Below are 26,523 nucleotides of genomic sequence, written 5' to 3' on the forward strand. Positions count from 1 at the left end.
GCTATTGTTTCGTAGTTGCAGACTCGCATGTACTTGCGTAGGGTTAGCCATTCAGTAATTCGTTGCACATCTTCTTGATTTGATTTCGACGACAAACCGTAATAGCACGCACGGAGAGCGGGATATTCCATGCCTTCAGTGTGCTCGGTGCTTGGACTCGATTGCATCGGAAACGGACCTCCTGTTGATGCTGAGCAAACAGGCGTGCTTCACGACGAGAACACACAACATACTCCGAATACTTCTAGTACACGGCCCAGGGCCACAGTCGATGTAGGGTTACACGAGTCGTTCCGCTTCGCGCCACTCCACAGAACGGAACAAACCAGACAAATCAATATTTTTAGCTCCTTTGCATCAGCCGTCGTTTGCGCATACATACCTGCTGCGTATGGGCCACGCAACTTTTTGCCTGCCACTCGCTGGCTGGCCGGTTCAACTAAGAATAGGTCCACATTGCTGAGGAAAACAAGATTGGGGGTAACTTTGGCCTTGTTGAAGTTCCGTTTGCAGTTGTGCTGGAGCTTCTGCACACGTCAACTGGTCGTATTTGTTCTGCGCCAAGAAAATCGGACAATTATGCCCGTTTCTCCTGCCCAAAACAACACATGGAGGCGATACAACCTCCACATCCCCCCGCACGGTCTAAAGCAATCAACCTAGGTAGGTATGCATGGTCCTTATCGCATGAATGTGAGTTGTGAAGATCTGTCCTGTAATTAACCATTGCAACCCTGAGACAAATTCCCAGGCTGATAATATCTTGCAATGTCAAGTGATATCAGCAGCAAATTATGTCAATATGAATTCCGTTCTGCAGGCTTTCTGCTTGAGCTTTCTTGGCACGGCTCCATCGACTCATTTGCCGTGTAGTATCATGATGCACTTTACGGCGAATCCTACATGAATACCAACTGCCACCAATAGTAGCCAATACAAATACCCTGAGAAAGATAACACAACAAGGTGCTGATAGTGAAAACAAAGTACGACACAACGGCTTTCGAGATGTATGTAGTACATAAGTAGCCAAATGCGACATGCACCAAACGGCATACCGTCAGGCCCATTGGTTTCTTGGGTTGCATGCACCAACAGCCAACACCTGCATGATTGGCGATTGCGCGCAGAAGCGGATAAGAATTCCGTACCGTCGCAGTCACACCCGAGAGCCGACCTCGGGCCATATCAACTGGGATGGATGTCCCGCAAACGCTCAGCTTTTCGCCGCCGACGGACCTGCAATCCACATTTCACATGTGCAACGCAGGCGCAGTGCAATTTACGAGGAATATGGAACATATCCCACTCTACACATTGACTGTAATGTGACGTGTAGACAAGCAAATGCAGATAGACATATCGAGCGGCGAGATACATAACCAGGTGGCCTGATGCTATCGATTTGTTGAGTAACATCGCACGCTCAGATCTAGATCTGGTATACGCACTGCCGAGTCCCCGATCGCTACAGGCGAGTTCGGAACTAATAGCCCACACCTGTGGCCTGACAGCTCGGTAGGTACACCACGAGAAGTGGATTGCTTTCTGTCGGGTATTTTGCTTAGTTGAACGTTGCTTATTTTCCACCGGAGCCATTGAGCGACGATTTGTTGTCTAGCGGGACAGCCAGGGGTCAGACCAACTATGACCACAAACTTCTCAGATAATTGGCCTAGTACATTGCCATTTTTAAAATGCAAATCGTTTGGGGATTACAGCGTACATGCGTAGTCCTCAGCCCTTCGGATCTGTGGCCTCTCGGCCAGTTGTGGCTGCATATATTGAAGGGGGAGACCAGGCTAACTCGATGTACTGAACACAGGCTGGACCACAATCTCGTAATAGCACCTTCAGCGCCGGAAGTGTGTTCGGACCGAGCTCGTCGTCTGCCAGAACGACGGAAATCAGTATCAGAGAGAGTCCTCCGAGGTGTGGCATCATTGGCGAAAGAATGCACGAAGATTTGATATGCAGGACTGACGCAATCTACCCTTCAGCGGGCTGAGGAAAATCCGGCCCCCAATCATCCCTATTCGACAGCGGAACAAGTTTCCATGTCTGCCGCTTCAACATTGTGATGACACTAACTGTAACAGGTTCATTTGGCCTTTGCGCTGTCGCCACAACTACTTTCGACCCATTGTCTGTTGGGAGTTGGCAAGGAACGAGCGAATGCTTGGTTCCGTTGCTTCCGACAGATGGAAATGGAGTTATATCCGATGAGTTGAGCCGAGGTGAAGAGGCCATTATTGGTGTGGCACGAATGGTACCTATTTTGCTGGTTGTCGGGTGTTTCTGGTCTGTTTGAGAACAGCCATAAGCTTAAACTGAAGGCAGTCAACATTGAACCTTTGACGGCTACCTGATGAATGATTCAGCGACAAGACAGACAAAATCTTAGTCTTGGGATTGATCGTGATTTTTTTCCTTTTCCTTCGTTCTTTCTTTCTTTCGTCTTCAGCCTCTTCAGAGGCTTTTCGGCGCGGCGCAGCTGATGACCATGATCCAACGCCTTTCGCCTAGGTGGCGAGGGATTTTCTGAGTTTGTGCCTTACATTAGCCAGGTCCAACGGAACGCCTCCCCTGCCACGGGCACGTCGAGCCCGGGAAGCCCACCACCTGTTTGTCGGGCAAGTCGGGTATCCTGTCCTGTTTGGTTCGGTGGAGATGAGCTCAAAGCCATTGCCCCATCAGGGGAAGAGATGTGCACAGCCATCCTGTCAAAAAGCTTAGTCCATTCGGAGTGCACATGCTTCTTTTTTTGGTATGACTAAGATGCTTTTTTAGAGATCTCGATCTGACCTAAAACATTCCGTCACAGGCAATAACGTGTTCCTGCCCTGAACAATGCAGAGACAAAATAGATGGGGAATGCAGGTCAACACGGGCAGCATGCTCTTTCAAGCTACACTTACTTCCAGGACGCGGGCTGTGGTGCGATGGAGCACGTAATGGCCTTTTCACATGCAGGTTGGGGGTCCTCGCCGCCATCGTTGACACATCCTTATCCCTTGTGGTGGGCCAAATCGAATCCATCACGAGCAAGGATGATGATACAGTACGGAGTAACGCCGGCTGAATCGGGACACCCTTTGTCCTGAACGTGGTGGGTTGAAGGATTGATGGTGAAAGTGGAGAGGCATCTCCAAAAACGCTCCACTTGAGCTGAAGACTGGGAGGAGCAGGGAAGGTACCTTTGTGTGGAAGTGTGGTTATTCCGGCCCGCAGACTCGGGGAAAAAAAAAAAATCTGCCACCGAAGACCAAGACGATTCAAAACTCCACCAGACCCAACGCAAGAATAGCCACAGGGTAGCCAGAAATGGCATGTGTCTTGGTCGCCCGCCGAATGCCGACGCCATTGAGCTCATACTTGTGCAAAGCCGTCTTCCAGGCTGCCAGTCCTCGTCGTCACCGCGGGTCCCCGGTGGCCCGTAATGACTTGCATTTGTGACGAGTCTGGTGCCCGCGATGGTGTGCCTCGCCACAGACTGGCCGCCGGTACAACTTCTGGTTTGCTTGACCGGCCTTGGCAGCGTTTTCCAATGGTGAATGGAAGTGGCACAGGCACCTGTGTGGTGTGCTCTTGGCTCGACATGATGGGGTTTGCCTACTTTCCAACGTCAAGTGACTGGTGTCAAGGCGTGACAGAAGCCGTCAGAATGTCTTCTTGTCCAGACACCCCATCCCGTGCAGTACAAGTATCGACTCAAATGACTGACCACAGCCGGCGAGGCCCAACACGCCTGCTGCCCGAGGTCGTGGTACTGGGGAAAAAGAAACTCGCCCATATACCCGGCAGTGGTGGTTCTTGGGCGGTGTGGCGCCTTGCTATTCGCTGACTTCCGAGAGCCACTGATGAAATTGATGCGATGTGTACATGTGTCGAGTTGCGCACGAGAAGGTGGATTTGGAGCAGTGGTTGTTGTTACGGTTGTGGTGGAGGTTGGGTATGCAAGGCATTGCCGGTGGCGGTGAATAAATGTCTGGTGTTTGTGGTGCAAATCCCATCGTAGACCGTTTCTAGTCTGAGGAATTGGACGCCATGATAGAGATGCTATGGGGGAATGGGCGGAATTTCTTGACCGCGTGAGCTGTTGCTGAACGTGGTGTAGTGTGAGTGGGTGGTAAGATGATGACGGGACCATTTTGCGGTTGGTACACGGTCAATGTCGGTACTATTCTTATTATTTATTTATTTTTGGCCGTGATACGTTGTAAATTGTGGGCTGTGTTTTAGTGTATGCTGGCGGTGAGAGTCTCTTTTCTTCTTTGTTTTTGCTTTGTCGTGTGAGCAGCAGTCGTGTAGTTGGCGGTGAGTCTGACAGTTGCTGTGAAGCTGATCAAGGCTTGCTCGGTTTGCGGTAGTGTCAACATTGCTGACTCGCCGAGCCCATGTCCGTGAAGCTTTGAATTGGGCCTAGGATTTTGACTAGCCGGGCCAATGCAAATATTGGCCCAACATTTGCCCAACCATGGATAGGCTTGCGCAGCTCCTGGGATGCTGTCGAGAAATATGCATCACCACCCAGCCTGGGACCGAGATGGAAGACTGACGAAACGGGAATCTCAGAATCTGTATGCGGCCATGTACATGTTCTGAATGCCGTTGTAAATCTTCCAAAGAATGTGACAAACACCAACTTGTGGCGCTCTGCCATGCCTACTCTCTCAAGTTTGTCACCCGGTTGTGCTACGAAATTCCGTGACTGGCAGTTGTAGTTGAACACGGCTCAAAAAGATACGGCCAGACGGAACGGAGACGAAAGGTAACTTGCAGCATCAGCAGCCATGCCTCTCCCTCCGTATGTTGAAACACATTCCAAGAGATACACAGGCATACAAGGTAAAAACGCCTGCGCTTCTACATGAGTCTCTTCTGTTAAAATTACAGATATGCTGGTGTACCTGGAAGTGATCTAGTGCATGCGATATAAGCATTCGAGGCAGACAGGTTTCATAAAATATTTTGCCTGAATACCGTCTCGTATCTCGTCAAGTCATATACTGTACAGCTTACTTTAGCATGCTGCTTTAGTAATATGAGCACTTCACTTCATGTTAGGGGCAGACCAGACTTTTATAATCTCGGAGACTTATCCGCTATAAATTTAACTCGCTCCCACTCCTGTTATGCTAAAAGAGCTCCGGAGATGACGAGTAGGTTTCCCGTTTGAATGGGTGGCTCCTTCGTTTATGACTATCATTTATTGAAACATGATTAATACCTCATTATTATCCGTGACTGATGTTAGCCGCCCCCAAATTATCGAATTACTTGGATTGCGACACTCTTTAATGACTACGCTGGCCATGACCAAGAGCTACATGTGCCCTCTTCCCATTCATGAACCAGATGCTAGAGGTACAGGGAATCCTGAGCCGTCCACTCTATCCATCAAGCTAGTGTAGGTAAATATACCGGCGTCCGGGACCTATGACAAGTACGCTTCTGGGGAAGCTTCATCATGTCATGTTCATTGAGCGTTGGACATAGGAAACGGACGGCGGTCGTCTTTTCCCGCAGAAGTCGGATATTATGTCGTTTCTTGGAGGTCTGTTTTTAATGCGCTACAAGTACCAGTATTGGTAACGATTACCATAGGCTGGTCAATAGAGCATATATCCAGCCGTTACGTTCCAGACACTCCGATCTGGCTGCAAGTATAAGTTGACGCTTGGCTGGATACACATTTCTGGGGAAATATGCTTGTTCTGAATTAGCCCTAAATCCATTTCGCAGTTAAAGAAGACAGTGCAATGACAAATATTTTGCTTCTGCAACAGGTAAGTCCTCTTCAAGGGCAGTCATAAACATCATGATGGACTCGCCGCCGAATAGGTAATAGGACTCGGAGCATGTGTTCCCGCATAACTCTCTTCCGAAGGCACTGTCATCAAAACTTGGAGCTACTTTGCGTATTACTCTTGTTTAATTACGTTTCATCTTCTTAAATATGAAAAAAAGAGGTACATACGTAAAGCTGTTTTGTTTTTTGGAGCATATGAGGTCGATGAGCTCCAGGGTGGTCAGCAGACGAGACTGAACAAACAGCATGGCCCATATTCCAAGTCGGTGATGTATTTTGTTCCCGAGGCGACTTCTGGAGTTTCTGATTATTTATTTCCATTGTACAGAACTATCAGTGGCGTTGGTGCGCTATTCTCTTGCCATTCATCTCAGTACGTGACGTCGGTGTTGGCGACTTGGACATTACTTTATATCCGCACATTCTACGGCGAGCGGTTCACAAACAGCAGGCAAACAGTCCAACTGCCAAATTCAAGCACAGCTGATCCAAACCTACCTATGATTTGGAAAAAAAAGACACGCGATGTGGTAACTTTGACCGCCAACCCCGACAAGCAGCCGCAACAGGGCAGCAAAATCATGATTCAGCCTGACCTTGTCATGACTGCAACGTGGTAAACGAGAAGCACGTCGAATGGGAACCGACAAGGTATATGTACTTCTCATCTACCTGCGCCTCTAACCTGCAGCCCTCCGGTTCTCGCAATCGGGATCTACAAGCGAAGAGACGCCCACCCACTGAGGACTACAGGGCTTGCGCATCCGGCACTCAAACAGCGGGAAACAAGCTACTTATGTCTGATGCTATTACCCCATCTGGTAAGCCTCAAAGCCCGTGCATCAGCACATAAGACAAGAAAATGACGTGGCGACGTCGGATGAGTCTGGGGTACAAACGGCCGGGGCTGTCGTCCGTGCCGAGCTGACAAATGATGGGGGTGAGAGCACGCAATCCACCCGTGCTGTGCTGTACTCGGTGACGATGATGTGTTGTGCTGAGTGTGAAGAAATAAAAAGGGCGCCGCGAACGGCTTTACGGACCGTGGCGCCGGTTACTCACTCGCCGCGTTGTGCTGAGCCGTCATCGGAAATGGATGGACATGGCGCACTGCACAAGACTCGGAGCTGCAGCGACTTGTGTGAAATGGGCGGAATCAATTGATGTTTTTGGGGATATCCTATATCTGGTAAAGTTGCCACCGATAACGGGCTTCAAGGAGTAAGAGAAGGGGTGCTGAAGCGGGGGATCGGACCGGGCCCGATTGCCGAGGGGTGCAACCAGACGGAGGAGGTGTCACAAGCCGGCCAAGGCGGGTCGAGTGATGAGGTCGGGGTTTTGCTCGGTTCATGTTGCCATGTTGCCATGATGCGAGGTTGGATGGTGAAGTGGGAAGATGTACGACGTTGGCCGTAGGGCGCAAGGCAAACGATGAAGCCAAGTTTGCAAGACCCGACTTTAGTCAAGTCAGATGCAGTCTGGTATGAATGACTTGAATGACCGACGAGTGATGGAATAAATGCCATGTTCATAGTCGCATACGTTGGTCGTTCAGGGTCCAAATTGGATTTTTTTTTGTCAGTTCAGGTATCTAGTGATGCATTCTCAGTCCAAGGGGTATCGCAGTGCTTTTTAAAACAACAGACATTTTCCAACAAGATTGACCAAAGGAAAACCAAAAAGTGAGTCGAGTTGATTCTCCCATGGCATGAAAACCATTCGCTTCCCTTCCCAACTCCATGCCTAGACTCTGACCAAAAAGTACCTCCCCAATCCCAAGCCTCGGGCTCATGACAGACAAAGGGAAAACAAAGGATGACGGGGGAATAAAAATCAAGGTCAAAGACGTGCGTGATTAATCATGGGCGGCGGCGACGTCTTCATGACGTCTGGTGGACGGAAATGCCGACTCGAGTCCGACGCCAGGGCTTCTTTTGCGACTTGGGTTTCGTCTGCGTCTGCGGCTCTTTGTTGGCGCCTCGCAAGCAGCGGTCCAGCATCTCCCATCCCTCGTCGGGAAGATCAATGAGAGAGTCGTTGAGCGTGTCGATGATGAAAGGGTTGGCTGCGCCGAGGGAGGGTTCCCGTGTTAGCCGACTAGACTCGAGACTTGGCTTTTGATGCTTGATGTCAAGAGTCTGGTGGATTGATGTTTGGGGTTTAACATTGAATGTTGCATCAATTGTGGCGGGCCCCACATATGTGCACAACTGCCTGGGCATGTTTGGAGCACATGTCAACGTATGGTCCCAGCCATCAGTTGATGTCTCGAGTCTGGTGCTGGCCCGCTGTGGCCGACCGCTGTAACCTTGCCCACGGGCCCAGTTGCAGCAGTTGGAATGCGCCGTCAGTTGATGCCCGCTGAGGCCCACTGACTGGACGCCCCACTGCGAACCAGCACCTTCAATGTTCAATGTTGTCAATGTTGAGGCTGCATGTGGGAGCAACTGCGGCCTGAGGTGGCCTGACATGCCCAAGGCTGCAAGCCAAGACGCCAGCAATTTGACACTTGAAGATTCAAGACCATGGCATCACATGGCATCGCAGCCAGGATTCAAGGGGAATAACATGGAAACATCAACTCTACTTACGCATCAGGTCGATTCCCGCCTCGCCGGCATTCACCGCCAGGTCTATCCTCGTGGAATTATAGCACCCGTACCTCTGCTGGAGATGCAGCATGCAGCGCCATAGCTCGCGCGTCTCTTTCTTGCTCATGCCCTCGCAGCTGCGGCTCGAAGCCGACGACGACGACGTGCTTGGTTTGCGCTCGTGCTGATACGTAAAGAACCGGACGGAGCACCGACGAGACGTCGCCACCGGAGGGCACTCGTCATTGTCATGAGACGCCCATGACGAGTTCGACGCAATAGAGCATGTTGACGAGGAGAGTCGTCGTTGCGAGGGCTGGTAGTCCATTGTGAGTTTGTGACTGTGTATTGTCAAGAGTGTCCACCCGTGCGTGACGAGGGCCGGACACGATGATTATTTGTAGTAACTCTTGCACAGATGTACAAAATAGCAAAAGGAGAAGAAGAAAAACAAACCCGGACCGGGATCAGGGTCTCTTATACAATAATACGGGCAGGAGTGTAAAAGAGAGAGAGAAAAATAAACACACACTCTCTCTACAGAAACAAGGGTCAACGTTCAACAATCCGTCCCTTCCATGACTAGCCATTTTCCTCATCAGCTCGAACGACCTCATGCTTGGTCGGCCGCCGCCAACTGGCTGCCGATCCGATGTCTCGAGTGGGACGCAGGTGGATCTCACGGCATCCAACTTTTAGACGAAAAGGTACTGCTAGAGTACCATGACGAGTACTCGATCGATACGCATGGTTGGCATGTAGGGTTATGGGGTCGTAGCATTGTAGGGGGTCACAGCGTTGCAGTCACAGTCACAGTTTGTTTCCGAGGGCGAGAGGGGAAAAAAAAAATCTCAAAACATGGCCGTCGTGCGATATCTCTGTTGTTTACCGCCGTCTTTGGAGCCCTTTTGCTCGTCTGGTGTCACGTATAAAAGGGGCTAGTTTCTTAGCTTGTTTGCCTGCTTGGACACCACCTTGGCAAGCTTATGTGCTGGCCAAGCCCCTACTACTACGCACGAGCCCATTCCCCCTGGTTGCCCATGGTGTTTATGCGAGCGACGATATTGCCATTACGTAGGTTGCTAACATTGCGACCCCTTCGCACCCAGCTCGTACGAGACCAAGTGCTGAGTTGGTCAAAACACGGTATGACTTCAACAAGTTTGTGCCGACACTTGTGGTCCTAGACAAGCCTTCTGCAGGCTACGTGTGGCATGGAAGCCAAACTTGACGAGGGAGGGTGACATTGGAGAGGGGGCGTCCGTGAATGTGTGTTTCCCCCCCCCCCCCCCCCCCCCCCCCCAGGTTGGGAGTGGAGAAGCCATACGTGCAAGCACAATAGAGAAGAGAGAAAGGGAAAAAAAAAAAAAAAAAAAGAAAAAAACTGACTCTGTTTCAGGGTTAGCATATCCACACGTTCCGTCTTGATGGCACGGGAATCTGGCGTAAATTTCGATATTAATGGGGCCCAAGGGCGGCGGTGGAGTCTCTGGGCGGCGCTGCTCGAATACTTTGGACATGCGGCCCATGACGCGAGTAATTGTTGCCATTCGTAAAAGACCAGAAACCACCTCTACGAGTGCTTTGCACACGTCTGGCTGGGAGAAGAAAAAAATGCGAAGGTTCTTTTTGTTTGTTTGTTTGTTTCCATGGCGGACAAATTGCCGTAATCCCGTGCTCCCGTCCAAGTGCCGGCGTGGGAGCCGGTATTTCCCAATCAGGCAGGGCGAATGCGGCATCACGTCGAACCACAATGGCCCCGGATGCTCCGATTTTGTGATTGCATCTCATGTTGTTCCTGCGCCGGAATGACATGTTTTTTTCTTCTTCGCATCATGTTGGGCACCGCGGGTCTCGGACCACCCGTGGAGCGAGAGAACCGTCTTGTCGCTCGGCGTATTACGCCCGACACACTGGCCTCGAACCCGGCAAGGAAAATAACCGTGACGAATAGCACCTGGCTCAACGGCTGCTGTCTTGCTGCCATGCTTTGAACTCAACCAACAAACTTGAGCGCCACAAGTGTCGCCTCCAACGTCTGATCGAGCACCCGGCAAACTAATTGGCCAATCGACGAGTGATGGCCTTGATATACTTTCTGCCAGGGGTTCATTCCGGAACACATGCTTTCAAGGGCCCTGGGGCTTGGCTCAAATGAACATGGCTTGAGCTGTTTCCACGACTCACTTCCAGACAGCCGCGCTCCTGCTGCCAGGACGGTTTGAATTACCAAGCTGCCCTTTTTTTTTTTTGCAACTACAAGAGCAAGTACTGCTCGGGTTTTCCCATCCAGGTACTATATATGATGCTTCCTCGTCCAAGTCTGAATGCCGGGCATCGTTCTTCTCCGCACCAACATGCTACGCTTCTGTACCCATTGAACAAGAAAAACGTCAAAGCTCATATCCAGTGCCCGATGGTAGTGCTTCTCCGGCCCTTACCCATGTTCCCAGTGCCAGTGCTGCCCCTCGACGTCTAAACTCTATTCCATCAAGGTTGCACCAATATCCACATGTTCCTACGTAGAGTCCGTGAGGGGAACTGTCATCACAAGCGGGAAAAAAACGTAGCGAAGCTTGCTACCCAACGTTGAGCCCTTTACTACTGGCCATTCCGGACAGGGGGTCCCGCGATAGGCCGCTCGGTCACTCGGCCGAGCAATGCGACCCAAAATGGTGACTGCGGGTGATGGCTCTGACGATGGAGCCTAGGGCAAGATCTTCGGAGATGGTGATCAGATAACGGCTGTGATGATTTGAATGCAGAGCGTAAATAATACGAAACTGTGGCGTGGTTCGTGCCTTGATGTGGGTGTGAGGACAGCATGTCGTCTGCGGATTGAGTTGTGGGCGGAAAGGTCTATAGTAGTAGCCATCTTACTGCATTCAATTTTGATCTATTTCATTCTTATCAATTTTTTTGTAATTGTTCAACCTATCCCAATATTCGTGCCAGCACTGCATTAGGTAGGGCCAATCGTTTTTACAAACACCGAGTGCCTGCTCGTACCCAAACAGGAGAACCGTGACATACCGAAGAAAACACTCTATATTTCATTTTTATCGTTGGGATGGTAAATTTTACCCCTGAAATTTTTACCGCCGGGAAGATGTGCGATGAAGTTGGTGAATGTGCTGCGCTGGAATGTACCGCAACACTTCGCAAAGTTAAACATGTAAGGGGTTGAAATGCAACTCTGCTGGTATAGCGGTAATAAAGAGATCCGGTTGCGTAAACATCAGTCTTCTATTTATTCGCCCCTGTGTTGATAACGGTAGCCTGGCTGTCTGCCTCATGAAACAGCTAGTCGTCGTAGCCCGTGTCGTAAATACAATTATCGCATTCTTCCACTGAGCAGACGAAATTGATATTCCTCAATTCCTAGGAATTGTGGTATGTTTGAAAGAATGGCAATGTCCTCGCGCCATTTGCTTTGTTCTTCATGGCATGTCGTGGCAGATCAAGGGCTTAAATACAACTCTCCCCGTGAGGGCATCCGCCACCCAAGCTAGACGGTACTGCAAATATAAAACATCTTTCAGAAAGGAATGGAGAAGGATCCCAAATAGAATGCAAAAAGAAAAGTCAGAGGCCTCTGCCCACACTCCCCATTCATCCCAACATTGTCGTGTTTTGCAGCCAAGCCGGTGAATCGACGGCTTCCGTTCCACCCCTCCCTACGCGCGGATATCAACTTAAAAAGATGAGAATTCTACATCGAATTTGCTTCCTTGGCTGGTGACTACCGAGAAGGAGGCCATGTTCAAAGACTGGGCAAGACATGTTTTTTTTTACGGCAGCCCGAGCTTGTCCAACCATTACGGCTCGGAGTCAAAAAACAGACTGGCTGCTGTTGTCAGTGCAACACATCATAGTTGCCAAGTTCAAGATACAAGATGAAGCTGAAGAGCGCAAGCGCGGACCCCAAGGGACAAGAAGAAGCAACGCTTTTGAGGCAGAGAACTGGTTAGCTGCAGGCGAATGACGACCTTGTTGCAATCCTGGGATCGATTTCCATTTTTACATTCAGAATATGCGTAGAGAAGGAGGTTTCTGTCACCAGCACTGATGAGTCCTGTCATGTTTGCAGCTGCTAACACGCTGGGAGCCACGGTCGAGTCAAAGGCGATGCCAAATGTGCTGACGGCTAAAAGGGTTAAATGCCATGTTTTTTTTATCACGGTAATCCTTATAAACGTAATACTTCGTTAAGCGCGAACTTTAATAACGCCAGACGTATTACGACCTCTTGAGTGTCTTCCATACCACCTTGTCCCTTCTTATACCATCCGCATCTGTCATCCGCTCCAAACACACAATTCTTCTGTCAACAAGTACGTAATCTAGGTCATCAAATGAATCATCTAATCCGGGCCTTCGTCATCTAGAAGGTCCAAATTAGGTGATAAAGTTCAAATTAGGCTTTAAGGTTCAAAATAGAAGCTAGCTAGCTAAAACCTTCGAATCAGGGTCTTTTCAATTGAAAGGTGGCTTTTTCGATGCCTTCCGATTTCCAACTATAAGGAGGGCCTCAATTCCCTCGACAGATAGATTCAATCTCAGGACGAGTCCACTGTTCAATGCGATCCATAGCTGCCAGTGGTGGTATCTTGCAGCAGCCTGTCATATAAAAACCACCAAAACAGAGCCCTCATCTTGCCTTAGTTCTTTACACCTCCTAAACAGCGTCATTCAAGATGATGTATACTGCTGCCCTTGTCCTCGCTAGCCTTGCGGCCGCTTCTCCCATGGCCAGCCAGCCCGGTAGCGACTATCCAGAAAAGTCCTCTTCCCAAGGCTTCCACCTGGTCGTCAACAACACCGATCTGTCTCGCGAGCTTCCAGACCCTGTTCACCACATGTTCCTTAGTAGCATTCATATTGGCCCTCCTAGCAATCTCCTTGGCACCAGCAGCACTGCTGAAACGCCGCGTGTCTTCTATCAAAACGCAACCGAGGATGAGTTTCGCTCCGGCCACGGCCATATCCTCTCTGACGGCGGTTCCCCTAGGATCTCATACGGCCTCAGCTCTCGCCTGGAAGAAAATGTCGCCGACGCCTTTGTCTTCAGATTAGACGCCGGTCCAGGCCAGCATGGGGTTGCCATTTCCCCAGGCCACCATCCTTACGCCTTTCTCAAAGTGCCTGGGCTGGCACTCTGCAACGAGCCTGTCAAGTATCACAACGGCAAGAGGATGAATATCCTGAAGCAGTTCCCCAACCCCACCGGCACTCTTTGGAAGATGCCCGAGGAGTGTGTTCCAGTCCGTCTGCTGCCGCAGTGCACCCAGCTTGAAGATGCTCAACAAGGAGCCATGTCCAGCCATGAGTTTGTTCAGACCACGCACTGCTACAAGAACGTCTCTGCGATTAACTGGTCCACGTACACACCTTTTGATCAGATTCATTTCAATAGTGTGGTGTGAGGTATTTCAGGGTTTCATGATTGTACACGTTTCCCGCTGGACTTGAATGAAGGGCATCATTACATCAGCATTAATATACTCTGTTTCAATGTTGCGGTGCAATATTTCCTCGCTCTGGCCTTTTTCTCCCGGGAGCTTAATCGGTGCAGCGCGACGAGACCATTCGAGTGTGATTCGCGCTGAAACTTGACTCTGGAGTAAGCCAGCTAGCTACGTTGAAGTAACTAGCCTATTTATATAAATTTTCAATATGTATAAAAATACGAGTTAACAATTTATATTGAGTGGCTTAACCATTTATACCAATACATATACAGGTACTCTTCTTTTAACTATAGTTTGATACAGCTGAGCCGCAACTACTAGGTAAACAACCAAATGGATCGGACTCGGACCGATTCATGTTGGTAGGTCAATATTAACGTAATTGGAGCTAATGTAATTCCACGACTGTAGCATTATCCGCTCAGATTTGATCCCATGTATCATTCTCAGAGACCCTTTTTGCTTCCAGATTCAATCTCTGGTTACGGTGAGCCATCGGCTGCGCAGCAAAGGTCTTGATTTTAGGTCAGCCTCTGCGAGTAGTCATGGCAAGAATGAAACGGTACTAGGGATAAGCGGAGATTGACTCGCGCTTTACATCCTTCTATGGAAACGCAGGCAAGACAGTCGCAGTATTGGGCTACAGCTTCCAGCTTTGCCTCTTTGAAATAATATGTATGAGGCCTTCCCCAAGTATCTTGGCTCCTTGGCAACGTACCCAGTGGTTAATAGAAAAGTGGCTCAAGTCACCCTGAGTACGTGTAAATGCATCGTGAACTGTTATCCCTGAAGCGCGTGCGGAGATGAACGATTCATTCTTGTTTGGGATGCAAGATTTCATTCTATATCTCTGGTTTGTAGTACATCGACATGCTTCCTATTATACATTGCCTCCATCTCCAAATACTCCTTTGACGCCTACGGCCGCTTTTGGGCAAAATAATCGTTACACCATGTAAAATTCGTTAACCATCGCGCTGCTTCAAGGTACTCTGCTGTGTTGGCGCGCACAGGCGATATGCCGACACCATATGTTTCTTTTCTCTTGTTTTTCTCTTTTTTTTTTCCTTTGCTGCAAACGTGTACGTGCTGCTGATGTGAATCATTGCGGGAAAGGTGAAGACATTGTGCTCGCTGTTGGCACCATATTCTGAGCCCCCAGGGTTACTAGACCGTCCATGATGCCGCCGGCGTGTGCGTAAGGCGTCCCCGTGGGCCACAAGTCTGGCATGGAAGGACTTGGTATCGTTGGACAGACCTGTCCGCAGCTTACGAGGGCCTGGTTGGCCATGGCAACATTGTCTGCGGCGTAGTTTGCGGTGTACACTGCGGCATTTGGGCCTTGCAGAGGCGCGTCTCTACTCTCTAGGCCGCACTGGGGATAAATCATTGCCACCGGACTATTTGTCTCGCTGGGCGAGTCATAGCCGCCCGCGGGGGACATTAGCAAAGTTCTTGCTGGGTCCTCGCCATTGGGGTACGACTGGCCGTTGACGCCGTGCATCTCGGGCGACTGGGCGACTGTCGTGCCTTCGTCGGCGTGGCCTGGAGGTGTGGCGCGCGACGGGCATGGAAGCGGGCTCCCTTTCATCATGGCCAGCTCGCACTCTAGTTCCAGGTTCCTCTGAAGCAACTTGCGACAGCACGCATGCGGCTTGTTCTTGAGTGCTTCCAGCTCGGCCTCGAGCTGCGAAACTTGGGCCTTTCTCCGAGCGCGGATGGCCCTTTGAGCGTTGCGGTCGTTGGCCCGCTTCCGCGCAAGCTGTTCTGGAGTCATGGTGGTGATGGACCTATAGCCTGGTTGAATCAAGTTAGGTTGGCAACAGTTGGGAGCATGGTTTCGCTTTGGGAGCTTACGTTTGTTGGGCGCAGATGTTCCTGTAGCGTCGGTTGAGCTTCGTCGTACGCTGCTAGGATGATCCTTGTTGCTGGGTACAGGGACGGACCGAGTCATCTCAAGGTCATGTAAGATAGAGCATGTCTATTTTGATACTGGTTGAGACACGGATACGAGTCAAAGTCCATGTCACTGCGAACTAGGGTCCTTTTCCTTTTTATTCTCCTGCGGGCCCGGTACCGATGCAATGGTAAGCTTCGCCCTTCGATCATCGAAGATATCTGGCAGCCATCGAAACCTAGTATTTGTGGATGTGGAGGCAAACATCAACGCCACCACGTGGAATGTTGGAATAGCCGTACGCCACGCTCTGGGCCAGAAATTTTGGTGCCTTTTCAACTTGGTACGCCAGCTCGGTGACTCCTCACTTTGTTTCGACACTGGCACTGGTCTACTCTCTTGACTCGAGACTGCCGATGCCAGCTATGCTAGGCCTGGGTGTTGTGCATTGCGGCTAGGCGGGATTCAAAAGGTTGTTTTCTTTTCTCCCGCAAATATCACCAACTCAGCTACCCCGAAGATACCAATGACACGGTAAGCAACCAAAGCTTGACTCCTTACAACTCAGACATGGTGACTGTAGCAGATGGCCCTGTCAATAATGTCTACATTGCTCGACAAGTTCTGCGTAGCAGCTTCTCCAAGGGTCGCTGATTGTATTCCCTCACTCGAACCTAGGCTGTGGTTATAGAAAAAGTAGCACGTCAATGGCTTCAACCACAGAGCTTGCACGAGCTCTCTGATTTGCTCACGTACAAGAGGCGTACTAAATGGGGGGTACCGCAAACCTCGTTGTCAACGGTCCCGCGACTCAGGTTCCGCGCTCCATATTCCCGCACTGCGCCCGACATATGAAGTCTCTTGCGTCCTTTTCCAATATGTGATCGAGGCCTTGGAGCGAATAGTTCTGCTCCTGGCTGGCCAGACCCCACCCGATGTTCAGCCACTGCAAAGCTTGATACGCATCTCAGCCCATCTGGGCGGCGGCATTTACTCCCTACCTGCACTTCATTCCTAAATGGTCCCAAAAATCGAACCGTGGCGGTTCCCGGCCAGCCCGAAATCCGGTCTACGTGGCACAGCACAAGGCCACCAAGCCAGGTTTACGATGTTGAGGATTGGGGAGACCTCACGTGGCCTCCGACCGCGGACAGAGCTAGAGAACTGGAGCCGCTTGATTTTCCTGGTGGCACGAGCCTGGGGTAAAGTTGCCGATAGGCATGTCGCCATCTGACAGGTTGACACATCCGCATCCCTGACTCGATGAGACTGAGCTCTCAATGCGCAGTATTTCGTAATACTCTCGTAAGCTTGGCGCATTCCACGAACCTGTCTTCCCGTCCGTTGGTCGGTCCTGCTATCCTCCAACCGCACAAATGCATAGACGCCTCATGGCTAACACTGAACAGTGGGCTGTGAACGGGATTACTATCCGACGGGGGCCGGCAATGTCGGCCCCGGCCCCGGGGGAAACGTGCGGGGTTCCATCCGGGTTCCTAGCGGAAACCCACCTTCTCCGCCCTCGGTCCGGCTGTGAAATGTCCGGGTTAGCCAGCTTCAAGGCCCCTCCGCAGGACCAAGTGTGGAAGAGACTGGCACGGGTAAGCTCGGATGAAGAAAGTGGTCTCGTCTAAGAAACAGCCAACCCGCAGTAGGTGGCCCTCCGTTATACGGAAGATTCATTATGCCTTATGCCCTTTTAACTAACATAATTCACCAACCCGGGGCAACCTGGTTTAGCTCACCCTCCCATTTTCGAGCAAGGAACATTACAGTAAGTATTCAAGAACAGTGGCGTCCTGGACGAGGGTCGATACAACCAAGCCCTACTCGTAGATTCGATCCCGACACCGATGCGTTGATGCTACCATGTCGTCATCGAATATGGTGAGGAGGTGTAGAAGGATAAGAAGGGGTAATAGATCCTCCACCTGAGGGAGGCTCTTTTGCTTTTGGTGCAATAAGAAGCTCGGCACATAACTTATATTGGTCTACCATTAAAAAGCTAAAAATTGCTGCAGTGAGGTAAGACGGGCTCGAGTCCCTCTCGGCCAAGGCAGTACACACCTTCTCTCCCCACATCTTCGCCCATCATTCACGTGAATGGTGGATAGGCAACAAGATGCACTCTTGTCAAAACAGATACGCAAAGGAGCTGCGAGCGTAGAATATCCCATCAGATCCCCGTGCCAGATTCAATTGGCAATCCAAAGCGTCAGGAAAGCGGCGACTCGCTGGTGGACATGGAAATACGCATTCATCGACAGGCTGATAGTCCTCAGTGTATAGGGCATTACTCGGTTACATGGGTGAAGTCAAAGGCCTTTATGGATTTCGAATAGCGAATGGTTCAGTTGAAAGCATTCTCTTTACAACTGCCTACAACGGATTTGGCCACTGCTAGCACAATGTAGCCTCGATTAGAATCAATACGACCGTCATTTTCTCTGGCAATGTTCGATTGCTAGCACTATTTTTCCCCAGCCCAAGTTACACATTGCCATGAGGCTAGCCAGACAGTAACTTCGGTATACAGCGTGCCGTCCTGCGCTTTGTTTGCGGCAGCAGGCATCATAGGAATTGCTCACTTAGGCTCTGATCCCGAGAGCCATCGGGGCATGGCGCTCACGTCAGCCTTGTCCTGCAATGGACTCGGCATGACCCGATTATTTGCCGCAGTAAGACGGAGTATCTGGCTCAGTCAAGCATACAGTATATTCCGCAACTAAAATAACGGCTGCGTATGTAAGCCTGAATACATATAAAAAGGGTCACGGCCTAAGGCACCAATCCAGGTCGACTAGTCGCCTCCACATCTCTCGGACAATATCAAATCTGCAATGCCACCCCGCTCCAAAATCCATAGTCCTTGACTCCTTGTCAGACCTGATTCTTCAAATGCAACACAATTATCTCTGAACCAATGCCCAGTGGGTCTGCAAGTTGCAAGTTGCATATGCTGACCCGCTCCAGGATGCTCGCTGACGGCTCAACATTTTAAAGAAAAAAAGAAGGAAAAAGGAACGACCCTCCGCCACCGCGTGGGTTGTCACCTTTGTCATCCATGGAATCATCCCAACCCACCTTGCGCATCTCGCCAACAACCGGCCCGGCCCTGGTTTGGTATTAGCCATGGGGGCGTATCGCGGCTGTGACAATTGTCGAAAATGGAAGAAAAAGGTATACCACAGCGCCACCAAAACCCCGGCCGGGAAAAAAAAAAAGGGCTAACTGCCTCGTTCATCGTACAAATCAGTGCGACTGCGCCCAGCCAAAGTGCTCTCTGTGCGCACGGAAGAACCTGCCTTGTGAAGGGGTTGGCCAGCAGCGGTATAGATTTAAACATCAGTCGGCCTCGCTCTCCGTCGTGAACCAGCAGCACGCCGCGGCTCGTTCGCGCGTCGCCAGCCCGCCCAGCAACGGCGCGAGCAAACTGGCCGACTCCATCGTTGGTCTGTTTGAGGCCCGTCATCCCGGATACAATCTCAGTGCCATAGTGAGGAAGTCCACCGTCCAGCACATTGGCCACTCCCCGGTGCTTGATGCGTCTCTCGCCGCAATGGTTGGTATTGTAGAGTCCCTGGCGTCTGTGGAGTCATCATCATCGTCATCACGACTGCAACTATGCCGCTCAAGCACCGGGCCTCTCCACAAGTACACGTCTGCCCTGGGCGCGCTCCGCGAGAGCTTGGATAATCCCGTCATCCGGTACCAGACGGACACCCTGCTCGCTGTGTTTGTGCTCTCCTTCTGCCACATGTGGCTGGTTGACGGTGCTGATGAGTCTCGCGGCCATATGGACGGGCTGGCGCACTTGATCACTGCCGTGTTAAATAACGATGTACAACTACAAGATCAAGCTCAGTTTTCTGATGACGCTCTGAAGCTTGCCGCAATACAATTGGTATGTGTACAGAACCAGTGCTACTCCTTGTCCGGTTCCATGACTAACCCTTGGAACCAATTTGGCCCGAGTCACTGACACGAGACGTGGTAGCTTCGGTCAAGCGTGTTCAACAGTGAAATTCACATTTATCCCTGGATATTCAAAGTGTTTGATGCAGCGGCCGAGCCGCGCCATCTTACGCCTCGGCCATGGCACAAACGCAAGACGAAGAAACCGCTTTGGCCGTACGACTTCTACTGTCTTGACATCAGCGTGTACCTGATCATACCGCAGCTGCTGCGACGCCCGAGGGAAAACATCAAATCAATCGAATTGATATACAACATGATCAGACACGCCTATCCAAGATGCGTTAGAGATGTAAGCCCCACGCATGATTTGACCGTCGAGGATAAAATAGAGCACGAAGCCTTTATGCAGGCCATCCAAGTGGAAGCACGGTCGCTTCACATCGCCATCGGCCTCAACTTCAATGCCTTCCTGCGCGCATCTGGCAGAGACTTTGATGACAGGCAACTAGCAGAGGACCGGGCCACATTTTGCGCCGATGCCGCCACGCTGGCAGACAAGTCCAAGTCTCAGCTTCCGTTAAGCGCGCACCACATCCCTCTGTCCACAATTGCGGCATGGTGCACCGCAGAGCAAGGTTCTGATTTGGAAATCAGGCTACGCCAGCTGCTGGAAGATTACCGCTCTTCGTACGCCATGATCCATGTCTTGCATTCTGCTCCTTACTGGCGGGAAGCCCCGGAAAAACTGACGCGTGAGATCCCTTGGTTCCCGAAATATATTGGCAATCAACGAGGAAGTACGGCGAGCACCGAGGATAAGGATGATGGGTTTGACGCAGAAATGTACGAGTATTGCTGCATTTTGTGACATCTACAGCAGCCAAGGCCTTCTGGCTGACGGAACGCTGGACATGGCGCACCTCATGCAATTTCATGCCACGAACCTACGAACACCAAATCCCTGCGTAGGGGGGTTTTCGTCTTGTATCTTGCCGGTGCTCTCGGACAACTGAAATATCCCTACCACGCCCCGCGGCAGATGTGTCTCGTCATCCGGCATGATGGCGCCTAGTCTGGTTACTGGCTCGCTATGTATCAACTAGCAGAGACGAGAACGTTGATCAGGATATTGGGATTTGGCAGGCGTTTTAGATATGAAACAGCTGGAGGTGGTGGGATTCATTACATCGAAGTAGCAGTAGTTTTCTAAGCGATACCACTCAAAGAGCTAAAGCACGCGGTTTTTCTTATTTACGGACCAAACTCAAGTCCCAGATATTTGTTTAGCTTGCTACCTTGGTCTCAATCTCTCACAAACACTGCGGTGACTACATCGAGATTGGTGCAAGATCGCCTAGTCAACGAGGGCTCGGTGAAGACGCTCCGTGCGTACGATAAACGGCTTTCTATTTTATTATTTTTTTTCTTTCTGGTTTTTTTCTTGCTGGTCTCTTTAGAACAAGTCAGCAGTGTCTTGTCGGTTGTAACCATGAAGCTAGCTTGAGGAAACCATGCAACCACTATATCGCCATCTGGGTCGTAACCCCCCTAATGATAGTCATGACCAAAGTACGCCGCCCTGTCCAGGTGTACCGTGGGCTCAGTTATAGATGGGTGTTTCTGCGCCATCAGGTATGCAATCGCGTATCAGGCCTTATAGGTGGTTATTCAGTACGAAGGCTAGCCTCCAAAGGGACGCAGCCAGGCAGCTTTAAACAAGCAGGGGTTGCCCAGCAAGAGCAATGCCGCAAAACACACGACAAGTCACCAAAGCCTCTCGCGTTTACATGTTCGGTTATAAAACTCGTCACACATGTTGAACCACGGTCAGGGGCAAAATAGAGGGGGCGCGCAGAGAATAGGACGCTGTGCACAGATGTAATCAATAGAACGACGAATATGGGCGCGAATGCGAGACCAACCATGTTAAATTGTGAAATATTTTGACGCTTTTCATTACCTGCTTGCCCAGTTCCGCGCAGTTCATCAGTGATCTCAACGTCGCAAAGATACCATACATACCCGCGCCCCCATCTTACAAAAGAGCCCGGCTGACGCCCCTCCGAGTCATTATCCACTGCCGTCCATCGAGTTGGCCTTGCTCGAAACAAGCAGACCAATAATAAGACCAAACAAGCCCAGCACCGAGCTGAAAATCTCAATGACCAAAATCTTGACAAATCTGCCCAACAAGAGTTAGCGCGCAGCAATAGGAAACATGACGGCCTCCCTGAAAAGGAGAGAAACAATGCGGAAACTACGCACAATGATGCATCGGCAGCATCGGCAAGAGCAGCACCACTCCCGTTGATGCCAACAGCCACGCCGCAGATGAAATTACACATGCCCACGGTAATGCCAGACCAGAACAACGAGTAGCCCGTGTAATACGCATCAGCGGAGGAGGCCGCGGCACCCGTCGCGTAGCCAACCTTGGACGAGAACACGATGGACATGATGATGCCGTAGATGGCGACGACTTCGCAGAAGATGATGGAAATGAGGTTCTTGGTGCGGATACGCGGCGCCCTCACCGCTGCGCCGAGGATAGACGAGCCGGTAATGGCGATGCCCCTACACGCACACCCCCGGTCAGTTTTTAGGTTTTTTTTGTCCCGGCCCGTCGATGACGGAGAGATGGCGGCCGTTCGTACCATGCTGCACCAACGACAGACAGGCCCATGCACAGCGCGATGCCCAGGTTCGCCCAGGCCGCCGGAGAGATTGACTCCAAAAAGGCGCCGACGTTGAAGGACTCGCCGCTGCCGGTGAAGAGCATATCTGTCATGGGATTAGTAGGGGTGCCGGGGCACGCGCTCCGTGTTCACGTACACGCTCCCACGACGAACAGCAACGATGGTATGCTGTACGTGGCGTACATTGTAGCTGATGTCAGTGCCACCGGGCTGTATAGGCCGCGATATCTTGATGGATGCCGCGATGCAGGATGAAAGCTGGCTGAGCTTCACTCTGATGATGGGATGAAATGAGGTTGAACGTTGATGTTCGGCGGGCCGTTGCGCGGCTACTTGATTGGTTGATTGGTGGGGAGCTGGGAGATGGGTACCCTATACCATTTGACGTTTTCACCATGGCCGCTGTGAACTGTGCAAATAGGAATGGCCAAGGAAAAGAAACTACATTCTGTCTTGGAGAGGTTATTGGCTTTGTCGCGCAAATCCTTAAATTCCTTGTTTTAATGTGGCCGAGGATGATTGGCATGCGCACAATTCCCAACTAACCATGGCCAGTTATGGCTACTCCATTGACAGTATCCAAGATTCAAAGTTGAACAAATAGAGATATTGTTGGAGCTCAAAACTAGCCATTTCACACTACGGTAATTCTCTTGGAGCATTCTTGCCAAAGGAACAAATCTTACTCTGTGATCCCATTAGCCTCCCAGAATCCAATGTCGTCATTGTCTCAACGTATGTGGCACCGACGATGAGGCACTATTTGCATCATCTAGGACAAATCCAGGCACGCGCGTGGCAGGGGACACAAAACGGAAACCACTCACCTAATATTTTGCCCAAGTAGTTAGAGTGTCCGGTGTTTCTTTTTGTCTATGCCCTCTCCTGCCTTGCCAGGTTCTTGCACTCTTCACCGCAATCCACCCATTGATCATTAAAACAAGAGAGACCCAGGAATCGATCCTTGAATAAAAAACCTAAAACCAAAGGGCGATCAACTGAATCTCAAGCGCCCTTTGGTCCGGACTGTGTTCCGGCGGCATGATTTGCGGCCCGGTAATCATGCGTGTCGCATTACAAAGGCCGATGACATCACTCTCCGCGACCACCAAACGTGGCGAAAAGGCGGAGCGCAAAACCAGTGCATGGAAGCAAAAGCGGCATACGGGCATAAAAGGGGTACTCCGTACACATGACGAATTTGCCGCTCACACTCGGCACCAGGTTTCCACGTTGGGTAAGCTGGGTCGGTCAGTCCTGTCGTCATGCCGTCGCGTGGGTTTTAAGAAACCAGTATCTTGGGATGGGGATTCTTGATGGACACTGATAGTAATCGGAATCATGGACGGCGTCGACCCGCAAAGTGACACGAAAGGGCCGACAAAGACGGAAGCCAAGCCCTCCGACTGGGTTAGACGACTTTAATGCTCCCCGGATCTCCGAGGGCCTGTAGGTACCTCCTAGTAGGTACTAGTAGGTGGCCAGCCCGCCTTGGCACTTGTACCTGAGCCTGCGATTTTTCTAGCATGTGTACAAGGGCTGGTCTCTGCACAGAGCTGGCATGGGTGCGATGAAGGAATAAGTTATGGTTTACATGGATCTGGACAAGGGTCATTATTTTTTTTTTTTGACGGGGCCAAAGATGAAGAAAAAGGCGGGGAAGGGGCAAGTAATACCAGAACTCAAGATACTCAAGCCAGAGGTACCCTTTTTTGCTTTCTCCCAGTGCAGAGTGTGTAGACGTCTTTTTGCAGTCGTGTTTGCCCATAATCTCAACCTCGGGCTATGGTCCCGAGCAGAACGTGGTACACTCCTCCCGCTGCACGACTGCGGCGCGTAAAAAAGTCAAGGTTGCATTTTCGACGGCCAGTGTGACCATGTGACTGGCTCAGTCAATCTAGAGAAACAACGTGACGGCCTTTGGTCCAAGTTACAATGGACCTGTACCGACGTGCTAAATATCTGCGTTGCCGTACTTCACAAGCCGACCGCCTCTAGCAAAAGCCATGAGCCCGGTCCAAAGAGGCGCAGCCGGACATGGGAACCCTGCCGGGTGTCCCGTAGCATTCCGTACTGTGCACGTCAAACGGTGCTATACTGGATGGTTCCGGAATCCGGACGGAGAGCCACGGCTTCTGGCAGGAGGATGCGATAGGATGGAGGTGCTGCTACTTTTCCTATTTCGTTTCTTCAATCCGTGCAAAGCCTGCCCTGCTTGCTTTGCTCGTCAACTGGTAATGTCCCCGGTAGGTTCCCACTGCATGTTGTGTCGCAAGATGGTGTCGAAGACGCGATATTTGCCTGCAGAGCCGCATCGTTGTGTTGGTCGTCTAAGGCTTCTTCTGCATGTGCAGCTTTAGCCCAGCTTCAAGGTTTCAGATGTTTCCGTCCAAGTCGCAGCCGCCCAACTTGCCATGACCAAAACAACACCCCCAAAACTGCATCCAAATCGACACGAGCACTCGGAAAAACTCCAGAACAAAATACGCACTCTGCCTGAGATCCGTATTCTGCGAAAGTCCGGCGGCTGCGGCGCTTTGCCCCCATGCACCGTAAAGTCTTGTGGTTTTATCGCCTGCCTCTGCTGCCCACCTGCCGCCACCATCGGCTGACACCCCCCGCAAGACACCAGACCCAATGAGCACACAGCACATGCACAAACTAGATCATCAAGATGAGCGGCTAATGGCAACGAAAAACGACCCGGACAAATAATCATGCGTTGTTTGGCAATCATCTAACGCTCCACCGCACGATGCGGTGTTGTTAGGGGTCTCGGGGTGGGAAACGGCCGCGGTAGACTCGATGGCGATGCAAAGGAAGGGGGTTTGTGACTGCGGGGAAATCCTGTACTCAAAAGTCTTTAAGCCAGATTAGGAAGCCCGGAGATGGACATGCAACGGCAAGGGTGAAAGAGAAGCTAGGAAGATGAACGGAATATCATTCTTTACCTTGTTCACTATTGTAGCATCACCAACTAACATGGGCGGTGATCCTATGCTCAGCCCTGTCGGCTGACAAACGAAGGACTGGACAAGTTTATACGCATTGCATGCATGGGTACATTTGTACCAGACGCACGGAGAAATCTGACATGGAGTGCTATGAACTGCCAAGGGTGAGCCGACGGCAGCAGGACGGTAGCAGCCTCGCAGCTCATCATGTTGAAAAGCGAGCCCAACTGGGGTGGCACAGCATGCTGACGCGGCTGTCAAGGCTCGTCGACGTGCATCCACGTAATATGAGCGTCCAAGTTAGATAGCTGAGGTGAGCAGCAGGCCGGATTCTACTCAGCCAGCCAGGCAATTGGCGAACCGAGACAATCGGCACACCACCGTCATCGGAGTGTTCTCGTTTGGCAGGCCGTAACAGACGGGCGGAGGGCTTGAAGCCGCCAGCTGCTGCTTTCAGCTGCGCCACATGGTGCCAAAGAAAAAGTTTACAATAGTAGAAGGCCGACACTAATGACTGAAGGGCAGAGTGGCAGCGTGGCAGAGTGGCGGAACGACAACTTGCCCTCTGTGGCAGTCGTGTTTGGCAGAGTCGCGAGATGAGGCTGTTGGTCCGTCCTCATGCACACTGTACATAGCCAGAGAGAGGGAGAGAGAGAGAGACAAGTGAGGCGTCCATGTAGCTGCCTGATGTCGTATCTACCATAAAAGTAGAACATGTGACGATGCTCGGCGCGTTCTACTGGACATTTTGAGTGGTTTCTGGAGGCGGCAGAGATGATACCTGTTAGCTGCTCGTTGGCGACACTTTGATACTGCGTGATAATAACGCTGCGAGATAAACATGACGAAAGTTACTAACAGTAAGAGATAGCGAGTACCTTGATGCATTGTACGCCGCATTCGTCCGTCCGTCTTGGATTATTACTGTTCTGCCATTCCAATGTTGCCAGCCGTGGCACCATACGCGCTCAGCCCTGTGAATCTATTAGTTGGTTATTCTCTGCCTGGAGGCAGCCCGCCTGCCTACCTCTTAAGACTTCCGGGAGGCACACAGTGCCGTTGTTGGCCAGCATCGCGAGTCGAGATTGCAGGGTTGTAGAGGTTGTTAAAAGTTCTCTCGGCTCTCGAGTAAGCAAGGCCTGGTTGCAAACGACTAAAGATACCTGGCTTCGACGTACACACTG

At 51.0% G+C, this 26,523-nt stretch overlaps 7 protein-coding genes across 7 annotated transcripts; 4 read left to right on the top strand and 3 right to left on the bottom strand.

Annotated features, from left to right (window-relative positions):
- Positions 1–6,081: 6,081 nt before the first annotated feature.
- On the top strand, positions 6,082–6,432 carry J3458_004364 (uncharacterized protein; the record flags this gene model as incomplete). The annotated part of the gene is made up of 1 exon (XM_066118174.1): positions 6,082–6,432. One exon carries the CDS (start codon positions 6,082–6,084, stop codon positions 6,430–6,432), a length of 351 nt encoding a protein of 116 aa, XP_065976774.1.
- Positions 6,433–7,692: 1,260 nt separating this feature from the next.
- J3458_004365 (uncharacterized protein) lies at positions 7,693–8,731 on the bottom strand (the record flags this gene model as incomplete). Its single annotated transcript, XM_066118175.1, has 2 exons — positions 7,693–7,877; positions 8,404–8,731. The coding sequence occupies 2 exons, from the start codon at positions 8,729–8,731 to the stop codon at positions 7,693–7,695; spliced, it is 513 nt and encodes a 170-aa protein (XP_065976775.1).
- Positions 8,732–9,271: 540 nt separating this feature from the next.
- J3458_004366 (uncharacterized protein) lies at positions 9,272–11,324 on the top strand. The gene is made up of 2 exons (XM_066118176.1): positions 9,272–9,672; positions 9,803–11,324. Exon 2 carries the CDS (start codon positions 9,865–9,867, stop codon positions 10,213–10,215), a length of 351 nt encoding a protein of 116 aa, XP_065976776.1. The 5' UTR covers positions 9,272–9,672; positions 9,803–9,864; the 3' UTR covers positions 10,216–11,324.
- A 1,776-nt stretch (positions 11,325–13,100) lies between these two features.
- On the top strand, positions 13,101–13,829 carry J3458_004367 (uncharacterized protein; the record flags this gene model as incomplete). Its single annotated transcript, XM_007809864.2, has 1 exon — positions 13,101–13,829. One exon carries the CDS (start codon positions 13,101–13,103, stop codon positions 13,827–13,829), a length of 729 nt encoding a protein of 242 aa, XP_007808055.2.
- Positions 13,830–14,680: 851 nt separating this feature from the next.
- Positions 14,681–16,042, bottom strand: J3458_004368 (uncharacterized protein). Its single transcript, XM_066118177.1, has 2 exons — positions 15,732–16,042; positions 14,681–15,671 (listed from the first exon to the last, which is right to left on the bottom strand). Exons 1-2 carry the CDS (start codon positions 15,826–15,828, stop codon positions 14,977–14,979), a joined length of 792 nt encoding a protein of 263 aa, XP_065976777.1. The 5' UTR covers positions 15,829–16,042; the 3' UTR covers positions 14,681–14,976.
- Positions 16,043–18,903: 2,861 nt separating this feature from the next.
- Positions 18,904–20,557, top strand: J3458_004369 (uncharacterized protein; the record flags this gene model as incomplete). Its single annotated transcript, XM_066118178.1, has 3 exons — positions 18,904–18,951; positions 19,028–19,675; positions 19,769–20,557. 3 exons carry the CDS (start codon positions 18,904–18,906, stop codon positions 20,555–20,557), a joined length of 1,485 nt encoding a protein of 494 aa, XP_065976778.1.
- Positions 20,558–21,759: 1,202 nt separating this feature from the next.
- Positions 21,760–22,346, bottom strand: VMA16_1 (H(+)-transporting V0 sector ATPase subunit c''; the record flags this gene model as incomplete). Its single annotated transcript, XM_066118179.1, has 2 exons — positions 21,760–21,871; positions 21,955–22,346. The coding sequence occupies 2 exons, from the start codon at positions 22,344–22,346 to the stop codon at positions 21,760–21,762; spliced, it is 504 nt and encodes a 167-aa protein (XP_065976779.1).
- Between the last annotated feature and the right edge of the window lie 4,177 nt (positions 22,347–26,523).

Source organism: Metarhizium acridum (genome assembly GCF_019434415.1).
Source record: "Metarhizium acridum strain ARSEF 324 chromosome Unknown scaffold_29, whole genome shotgun sequence".
NCBI classification, from domain to species: Eukaryota; Fungi; Ascomycota; class Sordariomycetes; order Hypocreales; family Clavicipitaceae; genus Metarhizium; species Metarhizium acridum.